The sequence below is a fragment of the Tigriopus californicus genome, chromosome 4 (assembly GCF_007210705.1).
Source record: "Tigriopus californicus strain San Diego chromosome 4, Tcal_SD_v2.1, whole genome shotgun sequence".
Lineage (NCBI taxonomy): Eukaryota > Metazoa > Arthropoda > Copepoda > Harpacticoida > Harpacticidae > Tigriopus > Tigriopus californicus.
In genome coordinates, this window is record NC_081443.1 from 9,792,248 (window position 1) to 9,819,289 (window position 27,042).

Consider the following 27,042-nt stretch of genomic DNA (forward strand, 5'->3'; position numbering starts at 1 on the left):
ATAACAAAAGGCCATTTTCAACAATATTTGAGAATAATCCACTTGACAGTTGGTAAAGATTTCAAAGATGTGGTTGGATATATCGCACGTTTAAGTCCAGAGACAGCATCACGATGCTAACTCTGTACAAGTCGATTGTCCAGCCACATCTTGAATATGCTTCACCCATTTAGGCTCCAATTAGTTCAGCAGGTTTGCAAAAGGTCGAACAAGTCCAAAGATGTTTCACTAGGAACATCCTAGGATTAAGAGAGCTCTCATATTGGGAGGGACTAAAAAAGTTGGGACTGTACAGTAGTCAGAGAAGGTACGAAAGGTATCTGATACTGTACGTCTTCAAAATTATCCATGAGGTTTGTCCCAAACCAGTGACCATCGAGGCTTAACATGCATTTTGAGAGCACCTTCAAGCCCTCGAGAATACAGGCTAGTTCGAACAATGAAGTCCACATATCTTCTTTCTCAGGCTCCTTCATTGTTTGATTTGCTGCCCACAAATATTCGGAGGGCTTATGTGGCGTAGGCGTTGATCCAGTAGCAGGATTTAAGTCAGACTTGGACAAGTTTTTGACTAAAATTCCCGATCAACCTTATATTCAAGGGTTTGCCAGGTAAGCCCATTCTAATTCGTTGTTCGATCAAATAACATATAAAAATATAAGTTAAGTAACATGAATAAATTTCTGGTCTTAAACTGCTGCGATTCCAATCCCAGTAGCGGCAAGGAAGTCCGCAAAAAACAAACCCCAAAAAATTGATTTGTCATCCTTTAGCTTTTTATCAGAAATGTCTTTGGGAGCTGATTGGTATCGCAATGAATCAAGTAGTCTTTTTGATTTTTCAATCACTTAGGATGGAACTGAAAGCCACTGAAAACAAAAAAAAATTGATATCGGCCCCTCACCATTAGGAAATTGAGCGGATTGGGGGCAAATATTGTGGAAGTCAGTTTGAGGAATGGTAAGTGCTAGCAAGAAGCCCAGCTCTAGAACAGTTTTCTGTTCAGACCTGATTCGATACTTGGAATTGCTCTTTGTTCTACAAGGATCTCAAATCCCATTTTTATCTTAAGGATCATTATCCCCTCATAGGTTAAAAATGAACCAGACCTTTTAGATCTTTGAATATGAGTTATTTGCTGTTACGTAGGGGACCTTTGGGATCCATCTCAATCATTAACAAAAATGCTCTGAGCTCACCAAATCATAAGCAACAATTTCTCTTTTATTGAATGGTGTAAGGGCGGCTTTACACTACGATGGAAAACCAGGATTGAATCCGGTTTGAGGATGGAAGCAGGACTAGTGGTGGGGCGAGTCCAGACACGAGTCCGAGTCCTTTCTAAAAGACTCAAGCCTAGATTTGTGAAATTTCTCAATATGAGTCTTTCTGTTCGACTTGAGTTCAGCGAAAGGTTCGAGTCCTCTGCTGGCTCACCCCATCACTAGTCCCACTTCAATCCTCAAACCAGATTCAATCCTGGTTTCCAATCGTAATATAAAGTCAGACTAATTCAGAACCAATAGCTTAATGTGAATAGAGTAGTCCTTGCAGGCAGCCTAAAATCCAAGCAGGATGCTCCTAGTCAGGATGGGTTCCGAGCACGTCTAAGCACGGGTACCCACGTGATTGAACATTTAGAGCAAGGTTTTGAGGGACTAGAGAGCCACGAATCAGTTGATGTTGTCTACTTTGATTTTGTCAAGGCCTTTGATAAAGTAGATCATGGCCTTTTGTTGAATAGACTTCATGACATTGGGATCCAAGGCAAGGTTCTCAATTGGATAAGAAGCTTCATTCATGATAGGAAGCAAATTGTTAAGGTCGAGGGATCCCTTAGTGACACACTTGATATCAAGTCAGGTGTTCCCCAGTGTTCCATCTTAGGGCCCCTCCTGTTTATAATATTCGTTGCCCCACTTCAAAAGCTTAGGATTACTGCCAGTCTCTCTTCTTATGCTGACGATACAAAGTTAGTTTCTGGTAGGAATGGTCAAGATTCCGCAAACCTTGCAAAGGACCTAGAAATAATCTATTCTTGGGTTACTAAGAGTAATAAGGCCCTGAACGGAATGAAATTCCGCTCAATGCCCTTCGGGTCAACTCCTTTGAATATTCCACTCGTAGATAATGGAGGTAAAGATATTGAACAGGTCTCATCTATAAAAGATTTAGGTGTACTACTCCAAGATAATGGAAAGTTCGATGAGCCATAGATATCTAGATGTCCGTGGATGAGCATATACAGTAGAAAGTTGGTAAAGCTTTTCAAATATGTGGTTGGATGTATCGCACGTTTAAGTCCAGAGATAGTATCACGATGCTAACTCTTTACAAGTCGATTGTTCAGCCGCATCTTGAATATGCCTCTCCCATTTGGGCTTCAATGAGTTCAGCAGGTTTGCAAAAGCTTGAGCAGGTCCAAAGATGTTTCACTAGGAACATCACAGGAATGAGAGTGCTCTTGTATTGGGAGAGACTAAAAGAGTTGGGACTGTACAGTGTTCAGAGAAGATGCGAAAGGTATCTGATGCTGTACGTCTTCAAAAGTATCCATGAGCTTTGTCCCAACCCAGGGTTTAGGGTCAATTTTAGTGACCGTCGAGGCTTAATGTGCGTTTTGAGAGCACCTTCAAGCATTCGAGTATCCAGGCTAGTTCGAACAATGAAGTCCACTTCTCTTCTTTCTCGGGCTCCTACATTGTTTAATTTGCTTTTCTCGAATATTCGTAGGGAATACGTAGGCCTTGTTGATCCGGTAGCATCTTTCAAGTCAGACTTGGACAAATTTTTAGATAGCATTCCTGATCAACCCTACATTCAAGGGCTATCTCGGTCTGCTTACTCGAACTCCTTGGTAGACCAAATATGATATAAAGATTGAAAGGTAGTAAATAGACGAATTATAACCTTTCATTTTAATAGTACAGAGGATTATATTCGCCCTAGCGGTTAGAAAGCCCCGTGAACAAAAACAGATCACACTTGGCTCCAGAAGAGAGTCAATTGTATACTGAAAATTGCTTATCAATAAAGAATGTGTTTTAGTGTCAAACATTGTGAGAAAGAAACATTAACTTCTTTTAAATTAAAATGAAGAAACTCCATGGATAACCCAGTGAATGCAGTTGTCAGCAAAGTCGTCAGCAAATGGTCGATTTTTGCCATTGCAAAATCTTTTTTGCATTTTCACAACTTTTGTTCACATGTCTCATATTTTTTTCGCATTCCTCCCAATTAAAAAAAGTAATTCGCCTAAATAGGCAACCTCTTTTCGGTCTGCTTATAGTTCCATTCAAACTACTGTCGATTAAAAAATCATTCAAAATGTTTCACGTTGTGTTTTAGAGGGCCTCATAAGTTTTCTTTGCATACTTATCCTCGACCTCGGCATACGTTATGCATTCTCTAGCATAAAGTTTTGACATATTGTTAATAAACATACATGGTGGTTATATTTTCTGGTTAAGTGTTTGCTCAAATGCCAAGACATCTAGATATGTTTTTCTTTGTCAAAGAAGCAAAAGGAACAACTCTTGTGAAATACAGATTATGGATGCCTGATGTCCTGTTTTAAATCCGGCGCGTCTTTTCGAGGTTGCGAGAGTGGGTTGATAACCAAAACGAGTTTCGCTGGAGAGTCACTCCGCCATTTTGAGAATTAAGCCAGCAACGCCCCACTCTAAATACATTTCTCTTAAACCCAAATTTGCCGAACTATCTGATAAAGCCTTTTTTTTGAATATATGATTGAACTCTATCGGTGCTAGTTCATGGGGCGGTAACACAGATATTTGAAAGTAGATCAGATAAGTGTGATAAATCACATAAAGCCCATTAAAATGCATTATTGTCGAAAACTTAGTCAATCAGTATTAAACACACTCTTTGTTGTGTATTGACCTGAAATATCATAAACTTCTTTTTAGCTCATGCTTAGTTATTACAACTTAAAGGTTGCGTTTTACGCATTAAAAGATCGAATATGGCCTAATTATATTTCCAGATATTCCCAAGGAATATGATAGTCTTTTTCAATGACACGACAAGAAATAAAATTTCTCCATTTTCTTTAAGATTTCTGTAAAAGCTAAACGTAGCAAAAAATGTCGCTTAAAACTTAGAAAAGATGTAAAATTGCCTTTCATTTCACTTAAGTGCCAAAAGCTACACTATCCTAATATTCCCAAATTATTTGAAGGATACATGTGACAGTTCAATTTTCAAAATTTTTATTTCTTACAATAATTAATTGTTAAGTACTAGCGATGTTTTTATCAAACATTAATATAATTTTATCAAAATTCAAGATTAAGTTTGATTAAATTTGCGATTGACAAGTACCTACGGTATTACAATTGTGATATATTGACATTAAGTAAGTTTTAAGTTACATTGCAAATTACATTCGAGTTTTTCTACCTGCTTCAGAAAAGGGAAATATTTCCATTTATATTTTAGGCATAGAAAACGCCTATTATTTTTTTGGCAATTGCTTTAAAATATAACTGGAGCAATTTGTAATGAAATTTGATGCAAATGCAATCTTTGAAAACGAGATATCTCATTGTTTGTTCCATGGATTTGAATAAAATTTTAGCTGGAAACGTAACTAAGGTTACTCTTAACGTCAATTAACTACGTTTTTAAGAATATGATCTCTTGGTAGGTTTTAAGTGGATTAATATTCTAATCTGAGCTAGAATCCAAGATGATTTTTTACAAAAGTTGTTCCCTTTGTTTCAATAACAACGAAAATCGTTATTGGAAGTCTAGGCATTTGCAAAAAAAACCTTTTGAGTAACACCGTGTATATTCAATGAGCACCTCCAATTGACTTTAGATAAGGCTTTCCTAACATGTGTTTGGATGCATTGGATTCTGATTTATTTCAGAAAAATTATCTACTCTCTAGAAGTCGATTGCTATGCCACATCTTGAACTTGCTTGGCCACGGACTTCTACAGTTGTGGACTGCGAAAAGAAGGAAAACTTTCTTACCTCCTAAAGCGTTAACTTTATTCCAAATGAGCACATGATACGTCCACAAGATCTTATTGAATGGATGAGCGTGGCCAAATTTGAGCCAGACACTATGTTTAGAGAACTCAGGATATATGACCAAAGATATGTACATAAAATCCAAATTATTGGCCTGCCCTTGGTCAGCTACATAAGCTTTTGATAACATAACTTTGTAACGAACCACTTTACAAATAGATAATATGAAAATGACCTGCCTTTACTTGGAGAGGTCTGCGTTTCTTAATTTATGACTTTAATTCGAAAAGTGGCTCAGAATTGCAATGACCAAGAGCAGATCGATTTGGGGGGGAAGCTGGTTCGAGTCCACATTTCTAGAAGTTCATGGATCATCCAATATGGGCAGTCCTTAGTTCAGGAAGTTTGCAAAAGGTCAACAAGTTCAAATATGCTTTACTAAGAATGTGGAACCAGGAACTCGTTAACGTTGGTTTTAAGAGCACCTCAAAGTCCTCGAGAATTCAGGTTAGTCAAAACAATGAATTGTTCCTCTCTTCTTTCTCGGACTCGATTTTTGTTCCGTTTGCATACCTCAAATATTCGTAAAGAAAATGTGGTAATTGATCCTGTAGCAAGTTTTAAGTCAGACTTGGGCATTTTTTTCAAATCAAAATTCCTGATCAACCGCATATACAAGGACTAACCAGTTATATTTAATATCGATATTATATAAATATAAAGCTGAACAAGATGTATAAAACACAATACAACAAGGCAAAATGAGCTTAACTGTCACAAATAAACAACTTTTGAATCTTGATTGCATAAGTGTCATTTCACATTTGCCTAAATTGGTGTTATCAATCCATAGATTATTGGATTTGAATAGCACTTTCATTGTAAAGAATCAATTTATCCCTTCAATTGACGTGTCCATTAGCACAAAAATGCAGCTTTACGGTTATCATTAAAAAACGATGTAATGGGAATTAACCTCTATGAGCAGTAAGTAAGTACGCCTGAAAACTGTTAGTTTGAAAATGACATTGCATTACCTGTGGACCCGTTTCCTGAAGAAGCAGACACTACAAGGCCAAAAGCACTAGAGAAGATCACCCAAAGCCAAGAGACATTCATGTTGGACCGGCCAAATTGAACTGAACTGAACAACCATCAAAAAAGCTATCAATATCTTTTACTCTTCCGGTTGACCTACTCTGATTAGACAGATTAGATCATCCAACAAAAACAAGCATTGATCATTGATACACACTTATATTGCATCAGCTTCATACCAAGCTAGTAATAACTGACAAACATAATAACAATAACGAAACCCAAGACTGAAAGACATTGGCATTGGAGAAGAATAAGAATGGTTTGGGTCTTTCTTCCACATGAACCACGGAAAAGTTTCTTAATACAATGGCATCTTCGAATCCGCCCACCGGTTGACACTCATACAAGCCTGAATCCTCGAAGGTTGAATAAACGATCTTGAGCAACGATGACGAAGATTTGCGATGCTGGATGTTCTCGAGAGAGATGCCTCCTCCTCGATGTGAGGTGAAGTCAATCTTGGATCCATTATGAAACCAATAGAAATCATCTGGAGGCAGTACATGCTCCGTTACCCCACACATGATCGAGAATATGCCGTCCACATAGGCAGTGATTGACTTGGACGAGAAGATCTGGATCTTGGTTCTTTGGAAGGAAGATAGAAGAGAGCGAGTCAGGAAATGGGAATGAGATACGATTTGCTGGGTTTTGCTATGGGAAAAGACGGTTTCTTGAGAAGCATGATATGAATGTCGATATGATTGTACAGCCTTGTCAAGCGCATTTTAGCATTTTTTCAATGAATATGAATCGTTTTGGGTGGACACCACGAGACCCTCATGGGCAAATAGGCAAATAATGCCGTTGACGACATGCAAGTTTCCCTAATTTGAAAACGTTTTTTATTTGCCATTGTAAAGAGACGGTTTTGTTTGATATGGATTTAATCAGCCACTCTGAGGTGTGTTGCGTATTTGCAGAGGAAATGAATTGGCGGTCCTTGAATTGACACCCATGATCAGTGACGAATGAAAGTACGAATTATTTCAAGCCGAGAAATTAAGATGCATTTGAAAAATGAGAATGAGATGACCCGGGAATGTTCCATCAACATTTAAAGAAAGAAAACGCTTTTGATGATGTCAGCGGTATTTCGCACAGAATTCATTTTTCAAACTCGATGTCAGCACTTGAAGTGAAAACGAGATCCGTAAAGAATTGATGCAAGTCTGGACCAAAAGTACGCGCAATTAAAAACACAATTTTGCTGATCTCGTGAATTGCATGCGTTTTATCATTCCGACGACTAAAATCCAAAAAAAGTGCATTGATTTTTGACGTACTGAAATGCTTGCTATTGCCATTGTTTTTCAAACCGTATAATGGGCGCTCGACTTTGTTCAATCAATGTTGATGGACTAGAGAAAAAGGCTTTTTTGCATTTGCTATAGGGCTTGGAAACTGCGTATTTGATTTTAATTAATTGGATATAGATCGTTCTGACAAAACCTATTACAAGCCTATGGTTTTTACGTTTCACCAGGTTTTCAACTTCAGAATCCGATCAAAAAGTAATCAAGCCAATTATTTTGGATTTCCAGTTTACAAGCTGACCATCATAAATTCACGTGATCAAAAGGCTGTCCATGACATCAGAGTCTGGCCTACAATTGTGGCGCTAAAACTTGGCACGAAATCTGAGCGACTACATCCAAAAATTATTAACGACTTCAACTCGTCAATTTGTCCATTCGTAAAATTGAACATGGAGCTTTCCTTCCCATCTTCACTTTTTTCTGACGACACGTGTCACTAAATTCCCTTTTCCTGACTCTATTCACAACATCGTTGATGGTCTTGGGCTTGTCCGTGGTTTTGGGGAACTTTCCATAAACATTCGTCTGAGACATGAACTGCCGTGGTTTCTGGACCGCATTCCCGGAAATGTGCCACCCACAACACCCTTCTGACAAATACACGAGGATTATCCCGATCACAAGCCAAATCCGTCTCATAGCCACTTCAATCCCGCTACTTCATGACACCAAGTTGACATACACGAAACTGAAGATGCTCTTTTCAATGCTCTGATGTCGAAAATGAAAGTTCTGCTCCCACACGAAGAAGATGCCGATCGGAGTCATTTTTCTTGTCGGTCTGAAACGGATCCGCTCGCGGGACTCGAAGGCTAAAGGGTTAACTCGTCTTTTCACTGAAATGAACTGGGATGCGAGAAAAAAGCTGCTAAATACTTTCAACGAGGTCAACCGTGAATGTGAGGAGGCTGAATGATGAATGGCCAGTTGCTGACAATGTTCGGATTAGGTTCGCAAGTCTGATCTGTGTTCAAGGGGAGAACATGGAACATAGAGAATATAAAGGCTCGAAACCCGGTTGCGCACCTGAATGTAGTAACCTTTGGGTTGAACAAAATTTAACGGGAATGCTGGACTCAAACACTTTATTATCGCATGTAGTCACCCATGAAATCTCGGAGGCATTCCTTCACACTTTGGTTAGTCGAGTTTTACATGTCTTGAGGTCAGTTCGCTCACAATAAACAAGGACAATTGAGGTCATTAGAGGCGAACAATAACGCTTTTTGTTAGAGTACTCACAATAAGACAAGAAGTGTGGGGCAACTACTCCGACTCGGGATTGGGAGAACTTTGCAACTCTAATATTATAAACTGGATTATTCCAACCCAACGAACTTTCTCTTCCCGAAAACGTCCACAGAGTATTGGATGGATGTTCGACTGTCCGTTCGTTCAGAACTCCTTTGAAAAGGGAACAAATGAAAGCTTCAAATGTCATTTTCATATCAACCTAGTCGACAGAAGTGCTAGTTTGTCGTCTCCGGACTTGTAAAAGTACGTTCATTTCAAAGTTTTCCCTATTTCCGTTGAGGCGATAAGCAAATGAGGCTCAAAAGACCCAGATTTTTGGTCACGGTATAACCGCGACAGACCTTCCTTCCTTCTATCTCAAAGACAAGCATTGGATTCATTCATGGAGCGACTCTCGGAAGCACAACGTGCGGGAGGTCGCACTCGTGAAGGATGGAAAGCTCTGGAAGACCTCGTGCCCGCTCATCTTCTTCGCCTGCGCGTTCTGGTGTAGTTCGCTTGTCCTTTGGCTTTCTAAAACTGAAGTACTTGGATCGAGCCTCTGGTGGACGTGGAACGGTCGTCGTCTCGAGGATACTTTTCAGACCCGGTATCGTCGTCCTCGTCAAGGTATTGCAGTGATCTTGGCCTCAAAGCCAAAGCCATGGTGACGGAATTTCAAGTCGGGTCCTCAGGATCAGCTGATTGCTGAGTAAATTCGGGAAACCGTCAGATCAATCGAGAATAGACCACCAGATTTCTTTCAAGAATTGCATTTAAGATCTACCAAGAAAGGACCGGTGGTGAATCATTTTTTCATTGCGGGAGGTGCGTTTTGATATCGACCTTGTTTCACCTTGAGATGATGAAATTGCCTGGATCTCCTCAAGGGTGTGAAATCAGCTGAAAGTCAACTACCGACAAGACAATGGAAGTGTCTAATCAAAGGAATCGGACTTGAAGATTAAGTGCGTATATGCAGTAGTGATCTTGAATTCCCTTGTGAAAAACTCACCGAACACCATGGAAGGTCGACGACAGAGTGTCTCTGATATAAAGGACCCTAAAGACAGTCCCGTTGCAGGCGCCATGTCCTTGAAGCATGTGAAACCAACGTTCTCAATGAAGCAACTAAGACCGGTGAAAAGTAATCCTAATATGTCTTCCAATATCGAAAAGAAAAAGCTAGTCAAGACGTCACTCATCAATATTCCTTCCCAGATAGCGACTAATCCGTCGCCGTCTGACACCAGAAACGCGAGCTTTGCTTCGTCAAATTTCTCATCCTCACGTGGGACAGAGGGATTTAATCGAACCTCCATTGAAAGTGTCATCTTAAATGGAAATGAATCATCCAATGCCTCACACCGGCAATTCAGCCCAACTCCAGAGGAGGCCCAATCCATGCGACACTCAAGTCCCAGTGCAGCCGAGGATGAAAATGAAGAGGAAGGGGGTCATGATACCATTACCAGTTTGGCAGGAGCCAAGATGCTCCAAAAGTATCGCAGAGCCATATCCTCCGGCTCACGTCCAAGCTCTTCTCACTCGGCCAGTCAAAATAGGTTGGAAGCTCTCTTTCGAGAAGACTTGGAGGATATCCAGGAGAGTGATGATGAGGAGAACACAGCATTGGTGGGAGGACCTGATCTTGATGAGCCAACCACGGATGTGTTCGTTCCTCCTGATGGAGGTTATGGCTGGTTTGTTGCGCTAGGTGCCTTCATATCCTTGTTTTGGTGCGCTGGGATGGTCAAATCGTACGGTGTCATATTCAAAGCAATCCTTACGACATTCCCAGATTCAAGTGTTAGTTTAGCCTCGTGGATTCCGGCTGGTATGACCTCTGTGGCTTTGGTCATGGCTCCAGTGACTAGTGCCTTTTGTCAAAAGTATAATTGCCGTTACGTAACCATTGCCGGGTCAATCATTTGCACCTTGGGAATATCATTGAGCAGCCTGGCTCCCAACATGGAAACCTTATTCCTGACATTGGGAATTCTCACTGGAATGGGCGTTGGTTTATCCACCACTCCTGGAATCATCTTGACGGCTCGTTATTTTGATAAAAATCGAGCCAAGGCCAATGCCTTTTGTCTCTCTGGAACTGCAGCAGGAAGCTTTGTTCTGCCCTTCTTCATTGAGTTCTGCTTGGGGATTTACGGATTTAGAGGGACAGTCTTGATCCTTGGTGGATGCATGCTACACTTATGCATTAGTGCCTCCCTTTATCGACCCCTGGCTGTCCACGTCTTGATCATGAGAAATCTGTCCAAGAAACCAGAAAAGGTGCTCATTTCCAAGAAGGAGACCCAATGCAACCATCTTCCAACAACTTGCTCTCATGACGCGTCAAAGAATGCATCCAGGAATTCGTCAGTCAAATCGTTGAACTCTTCCCATCACATTCCAGCCAACATTGCGGACTCCTGCTCTGGACCTCACCATCCCCACCACCTTCACTCTCTTCATGCTCACCAACATCATTTGATGACGGGGCCAGGTCATGCCCCTGATCCCCAAGCAATGGCCCTGTCTCTCAATCAGAAACTGCACGACCTGGAGCGTAGGAATCAAGGATTTAATCCGAATTCGGATAATCTCTCTTTGGGAAGCTCAGCCTCATCCGTTAGCATTGAAGGCTCCAAACATACCCGCGGAGGATCAATGCGCCACAGCTTCATCAGCATTCCGTGCTCTCTTCCACCTCACTTGGAACACCAATTTTCGGTTCATGGGAGCAGCAATGCATCCTTAGCCAATAGCATGGACCATGTGGGAATTGAAAGCAGTCCTCCACACACGCTATCACCTCTTCGGGAGCTGAAATATCATTATTCTGACGATCCCGAAAACGGAGCGTCCGATCCTCATCTCCGGCATGGCCTTGATGTGCCCCAAGTGGCCAAAGCCAAGTCATTAAGTCTTCGAGAGCTCTACATGCACCAACTTGGAAGCCGGTTCAACATTTACAAGTCTCATCTCTTGGGTTCGGGTTCGGGATCAGGGATCAACAAGAGCCAAGAGACGATAAAATCCCGCCGGTCGGGGAAAAGTGCACAGACGTCAGCGGATGATCTGACAAATCGAGCCCACAAACCCGCCCGAAAGCGACCACCCCATGCAAGGCCTTCCATTAGAAGGAAGTTCAATTCCAGAACCACTCTTATGTTCAGTATTGAGGACCTTTCAACCGACTCCACGAGCATCCTGAAAGAAAGCCGCCATCCAAGTGTCAGCGAAAATCTTCATGACGGCCACTTTCGAAAGGTTATCCCTCTGGATAGAAGCATTAGTTGTGCCACGCCCAGAAGTTCAGTCAAAATCCGTCCCCGAAAGAGAACGATATCCGAAGGCCAACCTCAACATGATGACGACCTTCCTCATTCTCGGTTTAAGTTACAAAGTCCGGCTACACTAGGAAAAGACCAACCGCAACCACAAACCAAAGAAATGCTTTTGAAATCTAAAAGTGGGAAGACTAAGGATGACGATGAGAATCTCTCGCCGCCCAAAGTGCCATTCATTCAAAGGGCCATGCGACCCATCACGGCCTACTTGGAAATCGGCATTGTCACGGAGCCCTTGTTCATCATGTTGGCCACATCAGTGATGTGCATGTCTTTCGGTGTCCCCCATTTGCTCTTCTTTCTCCCTGCCTATGCCGATCCACTTGGCATAGAAGCCTCGAGTCTTCTTGCATTGACCTCGGTTTTTGACCTTTTGGGCAGATTGATCTCAGGATTCATCCTGGACATGAAATTTGTCCCCGTCCATCTCTTCTACTCTGGAGTAATCTTTATGACTGGCTTCTCCGTGATCCTTTTATCTTTCACCACTAATTACGCCGGTTTGATGGTGGCAGTCGCCATGTATGGCGTGGGAGCTGGCACTTGGTTCTTGATGGTGCCACTTTTGTTGTCAGAGTACCTGGGTGTACAACGCATTGCTTCTTCATATGGAATGGTCCGGTTCTTTCAGTCTTTCGCCAATCTTTTTGGACCCATCATCGGTGGGTACCTTTGGGAGTACTTTGGGTCTCTCACTCCGACGTTTATTTATATGGGTGGCGTCATGTGCCTTGGCTCGTTCATTGTTCTGCTGGAACCTCTTGCAGTAAAGAAAAGCAACGAACGAAAAAAACTTCAACAACGAAGCCCTGAGAAATTGGCTTCACCTTGATCATGAAATTTGTCGTCCATGTTATTCTGGTTATTCAGTCAACCTGTTAATACATTACGTAAAATAACAACACGTGTGTGGAGATATTTCCTCGGTAGGAAGCACAAGTCAGTTCACCCAACCTCAAGGAGTTTCTGTCCCTTGTTTTGAGATTGTCTTCGACATGAGTAAAATCGTGGACCTCCATTACTTCATTGTTCTCTTTTTAATGCAAGGATATATATATTTGACCGGCATGAAATCAGATACCCAATTTATTTGGGACCAAATGGATAAAGAGACGACGTAGATTCGTTGTGAACGGTGTCCGACTCTTTGAACGGAGGCTTGTCAAAGTTAAAGGTAAAGACAGAAGTTAGCCTAAAATGTAGGGAAGTATCTGCCAAATGAATATTAAAATCTTACTCTCTTCAATGTGAGTTGGACACATTGTTTCCTTTTAGAAATATGCTATTTTTTTCGTTGATGTGAGGGAAAAACGAAGTTATATTGTAGTGGATTGTAGATTGTAGACTTCGATAAGAGAAATGAGTAAAACAAAGACTCAGGAGTAATAAATGACTTTTTAATGAGACCAATGGTGTGATTAAAATTAAAAGTTCAATCAATCACATTTTCAGATTAGTTGCGGTGATCGGTGAAAGAAACAATATTAATGCTCTCGCCCAAAACAGCTGAATCATCCTTTGTGACAAAATCGATCGTTTCATCCATGATGTGGAGCTTATGGGCATTTCTCTCTGGCAGTTAATTACTGAACAACGGTGCCAAATTGCTCTTTATTTCTCATCTGTCACAAGCCATCCTTCCTGTCTTTTAACTTTTGCGCAACTTTTCGGAACATCAAGTGAGATGTTATTTGTCCGATAGGCTTTAATTTGAGCCACACGTTGGTGACTCGACCCCCCAGGAGCAATTTGCTGTCGCATCTTCAAACTCTAATGACCTTTTTCTTTCCCAACTATGTATTTAAGTGGCATTAGTGCGCTATTCATGGTGACCTTTTGAGCATAACTTTGCTTTGAAGTGGTTTGAGGCAGTATCTCACGACTATGAAGAGTCTCAGACAACCCCCATTCAATCATCCATTCCACTCACTTAATCACAACTCATCACCATGCATTCCTTTTGGTAAATAAAGACTACCAGGATCCTCCAACTGAGTTGGTATCTTTTCCGAATGCCACCACTGCATGTCAAACCAAAATATTTGAGATACCAATACAGATGCCAGATTGATTGGTTCTTGTCCTTCTGTCTAAAGTGCTGTAAGTACTTAGCACCAAACAAGCACTAAAATTGCCTCAAATTTTCTTTGGTGTGTGAGAAAATCATGTCGAAAGATCAGATCTTGTTTTCCCAACTGCTAATATCAATTTGGAACCTATTGTCACTTGTATCCTAGTAAGCATCTTTCTGTTTATTAGTTGAGCAAAACCAAGTCAAGGGTGATCATAACCAACGGACAACACAGAAGCGAGAATAATACCTACTTATTCGTGTCCGTTATGAATTGGCGGGTATCTCCGCTCTTTGGAGGTCATCAAGCGTTGCTGAGTTCTATTCCGAGTCAAGACAGCATCGTAAAAGCGGAAAAGGTTAAAGTTCAGCACGAGATTCTTTTGGCACAATCGGACTGTGTGGTGTAAAGCGCAGATGTGAAGATACAATGTACAATCGACCACGGGGTTTTTAGTCAAGTCAATGAGATCGTGGTTAGTGATCACAAAGCAAATTGGTACTGCCCTTGTCTTCTGACCAGACACGGCTCTTCCCTGAATTAATGGGAATTCAAATCAGACAGAGAACCACATTGGGAAATGTTATACCATCAGTTATGTAAGAACTTTATTTGAAAATAGGTAAATGTCATATTCAATAGTTTCATCACTGTCGACATTCCTGCTTATGAAACTGCTCGTAAGAGTGGTTAATCTTGTGCAGAAATAATCCATTTTGGTTGGTTGTTAAATTATAACTGACCGTAGATGGGCAGGATCTATGCATACTGTCACGATTGAATTAAAAATTTGAAAGTCTTGAGGGCCAAAACGGACACAAAGCCAATGATCACTAGTTGCCCAAATACCTAAAAATCTCAAATATGGCTTCTATCCAATAAAACCAATGAAACCCTAGAAGAAAAATGTACAAATTCAAGGATGGTACCCAAGGAAAGGTCAGAGTGTCTTGTAATCTACGGCCACATCCCCGAAGGCATTGGATTCTCAGAAATTCATCAGTGAGTAAATCATCGCATTTTTTTGAGCTCAACCACAATGATAATAAAAAAGCAGCTAGCCGCATTATGTCATGGGTAATAGCGTGTCTGCAAGCTTGGGAAATGCCAGTCTGGAACAATATGATTGTTACGTAAGCTCAAAATACGGACATTGTCTTGACTCGAGTCTTTCTTCGTGTCATCGTAGATCTCGTAATTGTCTCATCAAAATTGCTAAATGCCATCTTGTCTTTGTTTCGCCAACATCATTGGTCTGTCAATTTCCAGAATATTGGGTGTGGTTCGAGACTAATCGCAAAATCAGTTATGTATGTAGATGAGACCAGGGAAAATCCGAGGGTGTGGGACATTTGTTTCGGATCGTCATTTCCAGGTAACGGTCCCAGGATAGAAAATTGAAATGTTATCCCGTAGTTTTTGAAACGAGGTGCGTGAGTTGGCATCAGTATACCTATGTTCTGAAAAGGCCTTCCGAATGACTTCCAATCATCTTCATCATCCTGTCCATTGGCACTGTCCACACATTTGGTCCATTCAGTTGAGGAGGGTCCGGTCCATGACAAACACTTTTGGGTCGCAGGTGGATCAGGACTTCCATCAATGACTTGTTATTGGAGACAAGTACAATATTTGAGTGGAAATGGAAGCCACTTAATGGGACGACGATCGATCGATAGTTCTTTGTCTTTTTTTCCGAATCTTGGAATTCATCGCCAAACAGATAATTATCGTCTACCACAAGAGGCTCACGCGTCAATCCAGATTGAAAACAAGATTGACATTAACGTCCTTTATTTCGTAGAGCCCAGATTTGTACTCATTGTTTTGTGTGATTTATGCTATCCATTGAAGCTAGATTGCTGGGTTTCTTTTGCAGTATACAGCACTCTTTGAAACAAGGAAAAACACCGCTCAAGGTCAATTTTCATCTCTAAGACAGACACAATAAAATGTTTCAAGCTATAGATTTATGATCATCCGGTCTCAAGAGCAAATTCTAACTCGCTATTCCGCTCAGTTGCATCAAATTGTGCCCTCTAGATGGGACTGCAACAAAGTGCAAGTGTGAAGGCAACAATTGAACGGATTTGGAATAGTGAAGCCAACAAACTGTAAAAATAGAAGAAAAGGGTTTGGTTGTGGGCTAAAACCCATTCTGCAGTGCACTAACATGCAGAAAAGGGTGACGAGCTAAATGCAAGTGCATCCACATTTCATCTTGACGATGGCACTCAACAAGGGGGTATTGCTTCCTCAAGGGCTCCAAGAACTTGTATGGATGTGGTTTGTCCATCCACAGAGCAGATGCTTTGTCACTTTTGACCTTTTTGGTCAAGTTCCGATGTTGTGACTTGTTTAATGTCTCCCATGTGGATGGAACAGGAACAATGTCTGACAATTTATGCGACAACTTTGCAAGAGACGGTAAAATGCAAACGGGATAGCCCAATTCCATTTCACGAGCGGAGGTCCTGTTGCGTGGTGATATTACCCTTTGAACCTTAGGGTTAAACGGGTACATTTATAACGTTGAAAAAGCTAGATGGCTTACTTTAGTTGAGAATGAATCTTCAAAGGCTTGTTTTATATTGGATGCTCCCCATAATCTACGCAAAAAGCTTAACATCCTATCCGTCAGAGAGTGCTCATTCTCAGGTTTTAGGAGTCTAGCCCCGGACAGATATACGGCCGATTGGGCCGATTCTCTGAGAGTGATTTCCCTTTGATAAGTGTCAATCTTCAATATGATTACTAATTATGGGAGCATAATGTCCTCATTCTTTGTTTTGTTCATGATATGATACAAAAAATTCATTTTGTAATCTAGACGAAATTAAGCCTGTCATTTCGAGGGATTTTAACTCCTCTAGACTAAATAGCTTTGCCCAAGTAAGTATCCTCTTTTTGGCAAGGGTCAAATCTCCAAACAAGATCCTGATAACATTATGAGACAGACAGAATTGAATTCTATCTCAGTGATAACCACATCAAATCGTTGGTACTTGAATGAGGCTTGGAATGCGAGACTCAAGTGAACTTGCCAAATTCACCCTGTAATTGTGATTGGCATGAAATGTGCAAATTGTTGATTCCAAGCCACGTCAGTGTTTACAATATCGTTTTGGCTGAAGGACTTCAATCGTTCTTAATCACAGGAACAAAGACAGTTTGATCGGGGCTAGCCACAATATTGCCCTTAATTTATGGTGCTAATGTTGTAAAACTCCATCTTCCTACTCTTTATGTACGGATCATTTTCAGATTTGGCTTTAGTCCTTTGAACAGTCATAAATGGGCCAAAGTGGAAGTTAAAGGTCAGCTCTCACAGCTTACAAAGTCTCATGTCCCCATCATGAATCATTTATGAACAAGTGATAAATATCCTCACACTTTTTTAAGGAGACAAACAATCAATAATTATCATCCTACCGAAACCAAAAAGCCTTTTACTGGCGGTTTTCATTACGTAAGGAAGTTGCACCTTTTCTATGGAAACTGCATTTGGCTGCAGTTTCATTGAAGTGAATTCAATTTGGCCCACCTTTGACAAAATGTGTCGGTCATCATTCATGAGTCGATCCTAAAAGCTATAACTTCAACATACTTTTTGTCGAGAATCATTCTCACGACGTTTTAAATAGGAGACGGTTCATTCATATCTTGCCATTTCCATCACTTACATTCAAGGCTTTGTTGCAAGGAGTTAAGTGTTTGTACTAGTTGGAACTTAAGGTGTGCTTTTGCAGTTTCGAAGGGTAAGCGAGTTTAGCATCATGTAAAAAGCTGAACCATTGGAACTATGCGAGCGAAAAATTTAAATTGTGAAATATCAAGGTGCACTCACTTCTTGGCAATAAAATTAATCGTCCAAGACTTCCTGAGCCTGCCATTTTCTAGAATGAACATGAATTTGTAAAGCTTTTAAAAAAGCAGATGCTTATGTTCACGATGTTAATACCTGTAAATTTATAACGATAAGACCAATGGATCAAAGTGCTTCAAATACGATCCAGATTCTCCGTATGATGCGCCAATGGGAAGGACTGAACATGATCAAAATACGAAAGTTGACTCTATGTCTCATGACTAACAACCTTTAATCATAGAAGAAGTAACATAAAAGAGTAAAAATCGAGTTTGTTGTGTTTTTTACTGCAGCTGAATCGGTAACCAGTGGACAGTGCAACTCTAGCTGATGGAAGGCAGCGTCTCTACAATCAGAAACTATACCTTAGCAGCCGGTCAGCTGACATTCATTCGCTCTGAAAACAAGTCCGCCTTGCTAGCTCTCGTCATACTCTCTAGGAGTTGCTTCCTCTTTGCTATAAAGTCAAGTGGCAACTATGTTTGAAATGAGATCGACAGAAAATGGTGTCACAATGATGCCAAATTTTATTCACAACTCATGGTTTTGTTTTCACGTTTGGCTTTATAGCTCAACCTAGCTCAACCCTAGACCTCTGGCAAATTTGACATGCTGCAGGGCTTAAAGGATGTGTTTAAGGCCAAACATAAAAAGCATAAACGTATAAATTAAAAGGTCAAGTATGATTTGGCATCATTGCCACACATTGTCTGTTGATCTAATTTCAAATTTAGCTTCTCCATGGCATTATTGCTAATTAGTCATATAACACAGATCCAATTTTCATATTTCAATCATCCTCAGCCCTTCTACGTGGTGCACTTACGGAGAATCTGGATCTGGACCCCATTTGAAGCACTTTGATCCATTATACTATTTTATGATGTAGCGCTACCTGGAATTGAAATAGTTGCATTACGATCAATAGAGGCACATGTAAAAAAACGCATCTGAGTTTTTGTTCCACGAACGTGTTATGGAGTCGACAATTGCAAGTTAATATCCCTGGATTGAACTTGCTATCTAATTTGGGTTGCCGTACAGATACGAGTCATATGAGCATAACAAGATCTTGGACCTATTGTATTAGCCGAGTGTTTTGACTGAAGTACAATGTGCATCTGTCGATCCCTGAATACGTTGATTTGGCTTTGATCGTGTTGCTGCGACCTTTATTAGGGATTAAGCTCTTCAAAAGAGCCATTCTTCACGCCCAATTTAATGTTGTTGGTCCAATGTTGAATATCAATGTTTGATACCTATTTGGCTTTCTTCTGTGAATCCGAAGAAATTGTACAAAAAATTCAATCCTCTCTTGAGTCAAGTAATTATCTTATCTGCCTGACTCAAAAGATTATGTTCCTGGACGAGGACATTGTACTTTTCTATTTAAGTTCTAAAACTTTCTAGTCAGCGACATTTTTTGGAACGGATTGGATTTGGAAAAGTTCGGATCAGATTAAGGGGTCTTGTCAGAAGTAATTATCAACTTTGATGATTAAATTAAACAAGTAATAGCTTGATATAAATTCCGTTATCAAAGTCATAAACTCTGAGGAGACCGAATCATCATCTTTATGTCTATTTACTTAGAATGATCTAACACATCAGATTACACTGTTTTAGTATTCTTATGAATGGTTAGTTTTGAAAAGAAAGAGCTTACTGAGTAAAAATAAGCTGGATTGTTGGCCTTGGTTGAAGGATAATTTGCCACATGAACTTGAAATTTGCGAGTGGTAGTATGTGACTGTTGATTTTTCCTATACAACTATAGCTATGCTAACGGAGAGCATACATAGCTCATCTCTCTCATCTTTGATTATTAGGTTTATCACATTACCACATGATGAATTTCTTTGTGATTATGGAAAGGGGAAAAAATATAACAGATTTTACTTTGTGTTAACATTGCATATCTTCAATCATTGCTTCAAAAACGAGAAGTGAGCTAACCTTCAAACCATATTTTCACGGATGTTTTAGGCCAAGTGATTAAAATGTGCTCAGTATTCTGTTTGTCTTGGCTGATGCTATTAGCATTCACGAAGTTGACGATCCCGTAGGGTTTTGAACTTTGATTTGATCTCGTTTGAATCCAAAATTACCTCAATTATACATTACTGCATATTGTCTGCATTCGTATCTAATACCACCGCGGTTGAGAAAAAGGCCTCAAAAGGGTACGTGATGGTTAACTAAAACCGAATACCTTTGTACCCACAAATGCCAAATCTGTCAATTCCTTGAGTACTCTATTTCTATAGAGGGAATCCGATTTCAGCTAGCCTTTGGTCTCGTTTACCAGGCTAAAAGTCGGAAAGGTTGTCTAGCTCAGATGCACGTGTAGCATGTTGCAAACCATCCATCAACCATTTTGAACCAATTTTCTTTACCTCAACTACTCCTGCAATGAATGAGGCAGAATAAGGTACTTGTGGGCCACGATTAGCTCGTCTTTATTTCATAATTCATCCTAAAATAGTGTGGGAAAAGAACATATCTGTATAGTTCTCAAATACACGGACAGACCTCTCAAACTTTTAGGGTAAACTCAGTAAATTCACCGCAACCAAGCCTCAAGCTGTCCGGGGATTACTTTTTCAAACCGACCCAAGTGAGCCAATCCATGGCTGAGACATCATAAAAACATGAACTGGTTGATATTTAAGACGAAAAGCGTAGTAGAAAGGGTCTGCTACCAGGTTGAGTCACTCTAGCGTACCATTATCATATAGGAGTGAGTAAGTGAGTGAGTGAATGAGGGGGGGAGGGAGGGAATGAGTGAGTGAGAATGCCGGGAGTTAAATGTCAAAGAGTCCACGAATGTGCGGTTCGATAACGATAATACAACTATCATGACGGAGGTCTGGGGACTCTTGAGATCCCGAGCAAGTAAGGTGGACGTTCATGGTTTCAACAAGTAAGTAAGTGAGTGGGGAGGCAAGAAGGAGGGGGAGTGGTGGATGGATAGATGGACGAAGGTGGGGCCGTCAGACAATCCGAGCCATAAGGCAGTGTCAAAAAAGTGTGCGAAAGACGGAGGAGGGAGGACCGTCGATCGATAAGTTGATGGGGGACTGAAGCCGCTAAATCCGGCTTTGCGCAAGTTCTTGTTGGCGTCTCATGATGGTTTTACATCAACAGAGGGATGGAGGATGTCCTGGCTAAGTCTATGAACGAGGATTGCTCTGTCACATAGGATGCTGGAGAAGACGCTATGATGGATATCTAGAGCATTGGAATTGGTGTTGATTGGATATTCAGATAAGAAAGGAATCGGTTATGATTGATGTCACCTTATTTGAACAAAATGCAAAAAAACTAACCTTTGGTTAGAAATTTTGTCGATCGGGTATTTTTACCTTTGTTTAGGCAAATAAAGTAATCTTGCATCTGCGTAAAATTATTTTATTGGTGTTGTGACTCCACTGTTTTTATCATTTGGCCAATTAAAGGATTCAAAGTTTTATAAGCAAGCTTAAAATGCAAGAGAAGCCCTTTAGTTCAACTTTCAATACGCAGCGGAATAAGAAAGATGATTTTTTTTTACATATAAATTACATTGGGAGGTCAAATAACTCAAAAGCATTAAAAAAGAGTCAGTCATTTTACATATCTTAGTAATCTGCATATGCATCTTCAACATACTAGAGACGGCTTTGTTTCGAAATGTCTGTTTACTTCAATATCGAACTCGTGTTTGGCCAGCAATTAACTTTTTTATCATCTGCTAGAAACACGTACCCTTGTCGTAATGCAATGCTTGCCTGGTCGAAATCAATCTAGATATCCAATTCGAGGTTGGGCAACACTTAACCATCTTTAAAATCTGCTGGAGCAACATACGCTTGTGCCTTTGATCACGATGTTGCCATTGTTCGCATGACAGAGAGCGGTGTTGAAGCTAGCTAGCTAGCTAGCTAGCTAGCAATGTGGTTAGGTGGCTGGCAACGCGTTGCTTTTTGGGTTGGGATTGGTAGCAGGGATGGATGGAAATGGATAGATAATGCGCGCACTCTGGATCTCAGAAATTTCAGTCAGCTTTTGGACAGCCAACAGGGCATGACAAGTAAGCCTCCCCCATTTATTTTCATCCTCTTGTTATGTCCTTCAGCATTTCAAGCTCTCAACCTCTTCCCAGTTCTCTACTTTCCTAACCCAAACAGTGAAGTTTTCCGTCAGTGACAGTGAACCAATCATTCCATTGTTCTTCGCCTTCTTGTTCCTAACCCTTGATGCGCTTGTTTGAGCACGTGCGTAAGTGTGTGTGTCTTTTGTACTGGATGAACCACGAGGAGTCATCCTAGTTAGGACCTTTTGGGCCCTGGATTTTCACCTTGACATTTGCAACAATGCTCATTGAAGATAAGGCGATAAATCTCCCGCTTGGGAGTGGTGAATTCCTTAGAAGGGGCCTGAATTACCTGTAGGCGATGAATCGTCAAGTTTATTGATATATCAAAATCCGATGGATCCTTATTTGATAGCGGCTCACGATCGCTGTTCAAGTGATGCGACACGAAGTATGAAGTTGGATTCACTCAGGCCTCAACAAGCACGCAAATGACAGATCCTTATGAACTGACAACGATCATCCCTTGAAGCTTTTTTAACGCTTCTGGAAATACGTGCGTAGAATTTTGTCCAGCCATGAAGCTATTAGCATTGCTCCTGGATAGTTCTACCTAACTTTGATTCACTTTGCGAGTGCGTTGTCAGTTTACAAATATGTCGAATATCGAAAATTGGCCTAAAACTCATCGCACCGTTATTCCGCTCCACTTAAGGACTCTTGAAAGAGAACTGATTAAAAGCGACCTTCAGGGACAATGAAATTCATCCCACCATGATTAATAGATGCTCACCTCAACTATTAAACATACAGAAAAGACAGAGAGGCAAAATCTATATGTGTCCATGAATAACGTGGGCTCAGCGGGACTTCCGCCTTGTAATGACCTTTTCATGTCATGGCAATAATGACCTCTTCAAAAGTAAAGTTTTAGCTTACAGCAAGTCAGTGTGGAAATGTATTTGTGGAATTGCTCTAGCATCACAGGCGTTGACCCAGATCTCGGTTCCGCGCTAGTGCTTGAAATATATGTTTCCCCCGTCCAAGTTGCCCAATTCAAATGATTGCCCAGTGCATCAGTTGCGGCTAAATAGCTTTGTTTCGAATGACCAAATGGTGTTTTGGATTTCCAAACTTGGACTCACATGCAGCAGACGGCAAAAAAATACGTCTTTAGAGTCGGTGAAGGTTGGTTGCCTCTTGGTCTATGAGGTAAATTTCCAATCTCCTGTCCTGTCTCACGGGTAATGTCACTCAATGTGATATCGGGGACGACCACGAGGTGAGGCACCAAAATCGTGGAAATTGGATTTTTGCTTGCCAAGAGACAGTCAAGGAAAGGTCATCCAGACACAAGGAAGACGAGAAGAGCATGATGCATGGTTTCTTATTCGTGTCCTTCGATCAGTTCCAAATCTGTGCGAAGAAAATTCGACTCAGTCGCATCCATCCGGATGCAGTTTGTCCACGAAAAAGGGCTGAATTAACGTGTCTTGGAATGGGAAACCCTTCCGGAGTTCTTTTGTCGCATCTTGAATTCCAACACTTGGCTCGGGACCATTGAGAATTCGAGACCCCTGTCAATGAGATTCATCTTACTTTTCAGTATTCTCCGTCAAAATGCAAGCGTTAACATCTCCCACCACGTGTTTAGTCTTGGCTCTATTGTCCATGTGCCAATTGTGCCAATGTCAATTCTACTCATCTTCTACGCCTTCCACCCAAAATCTGGGGGACTTGGAGGACGAGCCTTACATCTTGGATAATGGCACGCCCTACAGAGATATGCTCACTATCGGAGCGTCAAAGGCCGTGGCCAAATTCGCCGGCCGATTCCAGCCTCAGGAACGAAATCGGGTGAGTTGCTTTTGGGTTTTTTTTGTTCGGTGAAGCGGAAATCGAGATGAGATGATTGTGATGCTAGTGATGCTGAATGGTGTTGTGTAGTTGATCAGTCATATTTTTGGCAAGGCAGGAAATCGATCTGAAGTGTTTGAAGACTGGAGTTGGATGAACGATGGACTTTATGGGAGCTCGTGTTACACGCAAAGAAAACGAGACGGATAAAGTCAAAGACGTGTTTTTTGTTGTCAATGGTGTACAAAAGTGAAATTGAAATGTCTCTCTTCTCATTGTTCTCAGAAGTTCAATCAGAGCATCTGATCTTTGCTCGACTGTATTCAATTTAGAATTGCTTGGGGGAAGTATTTTTCTGCCTCATTTTGGGAAGGAGTCAATTTTGACATCATTTGTTTGGGTGTCTAATGATGTGTTAGGCCCAAGTGAGGAACATTCCTAGGGAATATTTAAGAATCAGCTTCAATATTCCAAACATGTTCATGTTTATCATTTTAGTGAGGTGGGACATGGATTGAAATCGTTACTGCATTAGATGAACAAACCTACTGGGTCGATTTCTTAAGAGTAAACGCTTGGTTGATTTTTTTCCATCCCGGAAGTTGTCATCATATTTCTTTTAGATAGTATAACAAAATCAACCAATGGCAACGAAAACTGCATGGAAATTGAATCAGTCTCAAATGAAACAGAATTTCGCGCGACATATTTCACTTTCAAAATGAATGCACACTCATTCACCAAAGCAAAGCATCTGTTTTAAATTTGTCCTTTTCTACAATGAAACAAGCGCTCCAAATCAAAGTTCTAGATATGATTGACGAATTCCAATCCATCAATAAAAAAAGCAACTGTTAAATAGGTTGGGTTTGTTCAAATTTGTCTTGACAAAGCCAGACCAGGCGACCACAAATCAATCACTTATTGCGCCTGACGAACTCTAATTACCTCAACCAATCAGCAATGGAGCCTTCCAGGAACTCTGTTTGATTTATTCCCTCGCGCTTGACCAAATTTGATCAATCGTCAAAAAACCTCTTAGTACATGCAACGCAATCATCTCAAGTATGGTGGGTGGTTCGGAATTTGAATTATAAGTAAATCGTCATTGTCCAAACGATTGTTAAATGGCAGTGATCCTACGGAACAGGTCCTTTACTTGGATTGGGTCTTGAGCGTGAGAGCGTTTATGATTCGAATCACAATTCCCATTGGATTTGATCCTCAGCAATCAAACCGAAGATTTGATGAATCGGGAATTGATGAGTGATTCCTTTTGGTATTTGATCGGGGAAGGGTGGGGCTGAAGGGATGCCCAAAAGATTTCAGATGAAGATGATTCACGCCATCTTCATCCGGGAGATCGTCGATAATCTGATAAAGAGGGATTTTTTTGAATACGTACTTTACACGTGTTCGTGAGAGGAAAGACAATGAGAGGGGAAAATAATGAATGGTTTTGGAATTAGTGGTTTAGAGTCGTCTGTGCAATTCCATCATGATCAAAGAAACATTGAATCATTAGATGGACACAAATGGAAATATTCCCGGAAGTTTGATTTAATCCTTGATTGGTCCAATCAAATCAATATTTTTTGCAAGATGGTGCTGGTCACTCATTGAGCAGAGCAATAAAATAGTGGGCTGCTCTCCAAAATTGGTTATTTGTAGTTCAAGGGGAGTGAGCATTTTATTCAAGTAATTGGTCGAACTTGATGGCCCTCAGGAAATTGTATGATTGGTTGCATAACTCTGTGTGTTTCAGATCATTATTACTTTTTGTTTCCAAGCACAACACCCTTGAAAACAAAAGCAAACTATTCTATTCTTCACAAGCAATTGAATGAGACGGAGTAGAGTCTGAATATTAGGCTTTAGGCTCCTTGTCAAAAATGGTTAGTGTGAATAACGTGTCCGCTTGAGAGCTGAGAACCAAGTAGAGGTGGCAAAAACTTAAAATATTGTGCATCACTTAGCAGCAGTGACAATCTCGAGAAGTCCTCCAGGTGATAAGAACTGGTTAGATAATAACCCTTTTGTAGTACAGTTACAAAGGGGCAGAAAATGGCACACAACATGTCTGGATCTGACAACACTAACGAAACGGGGAGTGGTCCGTTCGACAATGAGAAACAACGAAGGATTGCTTGGACACGACCATCAGACTAAATCGTGATACCATCGTGGGAAAGACACGTCTTTCATCCGGTGATCTAGAGCACATCAAGAGGATTCCCCTTACGTATTGTGCATTGATTTGATGGCTCTTTCTTTTACAGATCCAACAAAACCGAGCCAGACCAAACCAGCGCCAGTCTCCCCAATTCTACTCATCCACACTGAGCCAACCAATTGGATCGAGAAGTAGCGATTCTTTGGATTTCGTGGCTAGCCGACGGATCCGGATTCCAGCTGATTTGGAGCGGGATCGTCGACTGGCTGATCGAGATGAGGCCATCATGGTGGCCGAGGGAAACTCCAAAAACGAGCCGGAGCGGCCCAGATCTAGTCAGTTCAACCGCCCCAGAGGCTTTGGTGGCTCAACCCGCTTTGATTTCGGCCGCAGCCAGGGACGACGACCTCTTTCGGGTGCTTTCGGTCAAAGTCGACCCTATTCAAGTGGTTTGAGTCAAGATCGGCCTTATGCGGCTGCCCTGACGGCCTCGGCCCCTTCGTCTGACAATTATCAAAGCTTCCAGTCCCAAGGGGCGTCGTACTCGACCAATGTTGGGTATCCGTCGTATTCCGCTGGTGCGCCGTCGCCCACGGCTGTGTCATCCCTGGTTGGATTTGACTTCTCGGGCCAGGCCTATGCCCCGGCCCATGGGCAGGCCCGCGCGCCGGCTGCGTATAACCCATCAAGGTTGTCCCATCCATTTTCGTCGCCCCCTTCATTGCCACCAATCCCAACCTCCACGAGCATACCCGTGTCTCCTCGACTGCCCACTCTGGGCACGCCCACTGTCAACTACGGTGGCGTGGTAGCTCACGGCACGGGTGGCTCGTACAGCTACTCGTCCTTGGGTTGAATCTCACACTTAGGAGAACCCAATGACAATGTTGATTAGAACTTGCTCAAAAGTTATTAGTGTATAATGCCATATTGCAAGAGCCCAAATGTGACTAACTATCCCAGCCTCCCTCAAAAACTAACCCTTCAATCCCC

General features: G+C 41.3%; 2 protein-coding genes across 3 annotated transcripts; both read left to right on the forward strand.

Annotated features, from left to right (window-relative positions):
• The first annotated feature begins 9,173 nt into the window (after positions 1-9,173).
• Positions 9,174-13,408, forward strand: LOC131879332 (uncharacterized). Its single transcript, XM_059225620.1, has one exon. It carries the CDS (start codon positions 9,678-9,680, stop codon positions 12,834-12,836), a length of 3,159 nt encoding a protein of 1,052 aa, XP_059081603.1. The 5' UTR covers positions 9,174-9,677; the 3' UTR covers positions 12,837-13,408.
• A 7,324-nt stretch (positions 13,409-20,732) lies between these two features.
• Positions 20,733-27,036, forward strand: LOC131879639 (uncharacterized). 2 transcript variants are annotated; one of them, XM_059225998.1, is made up of 3 exons: positions 20,733-20,867; positions 23,626-23,876; positions 26,156-27,036. In XM_059225998.1, exons 1-3 carry the CDS (start codon positions 20,855-20,857, stop codon positions 26,903-26,905), a joined length of 1,014 nt encoding a protein of 337 aa, XP_059081981.1. In that variant the 5' UTR covers positions 20,733-20,854; the 3' UTR covers positions 26,906-27,036. The 2 variants fall into 2 exon arrangements, with proteins under 2 accessions (XP_059081981.1, XP_059081980.1); XM_059225997.1 differs by lacking the exon at positions 20,733-20,867 and adding an exon at positions 22,023-22,204.
• Positions 27,037-27,042: the final 6 nt, after the last annotated feature.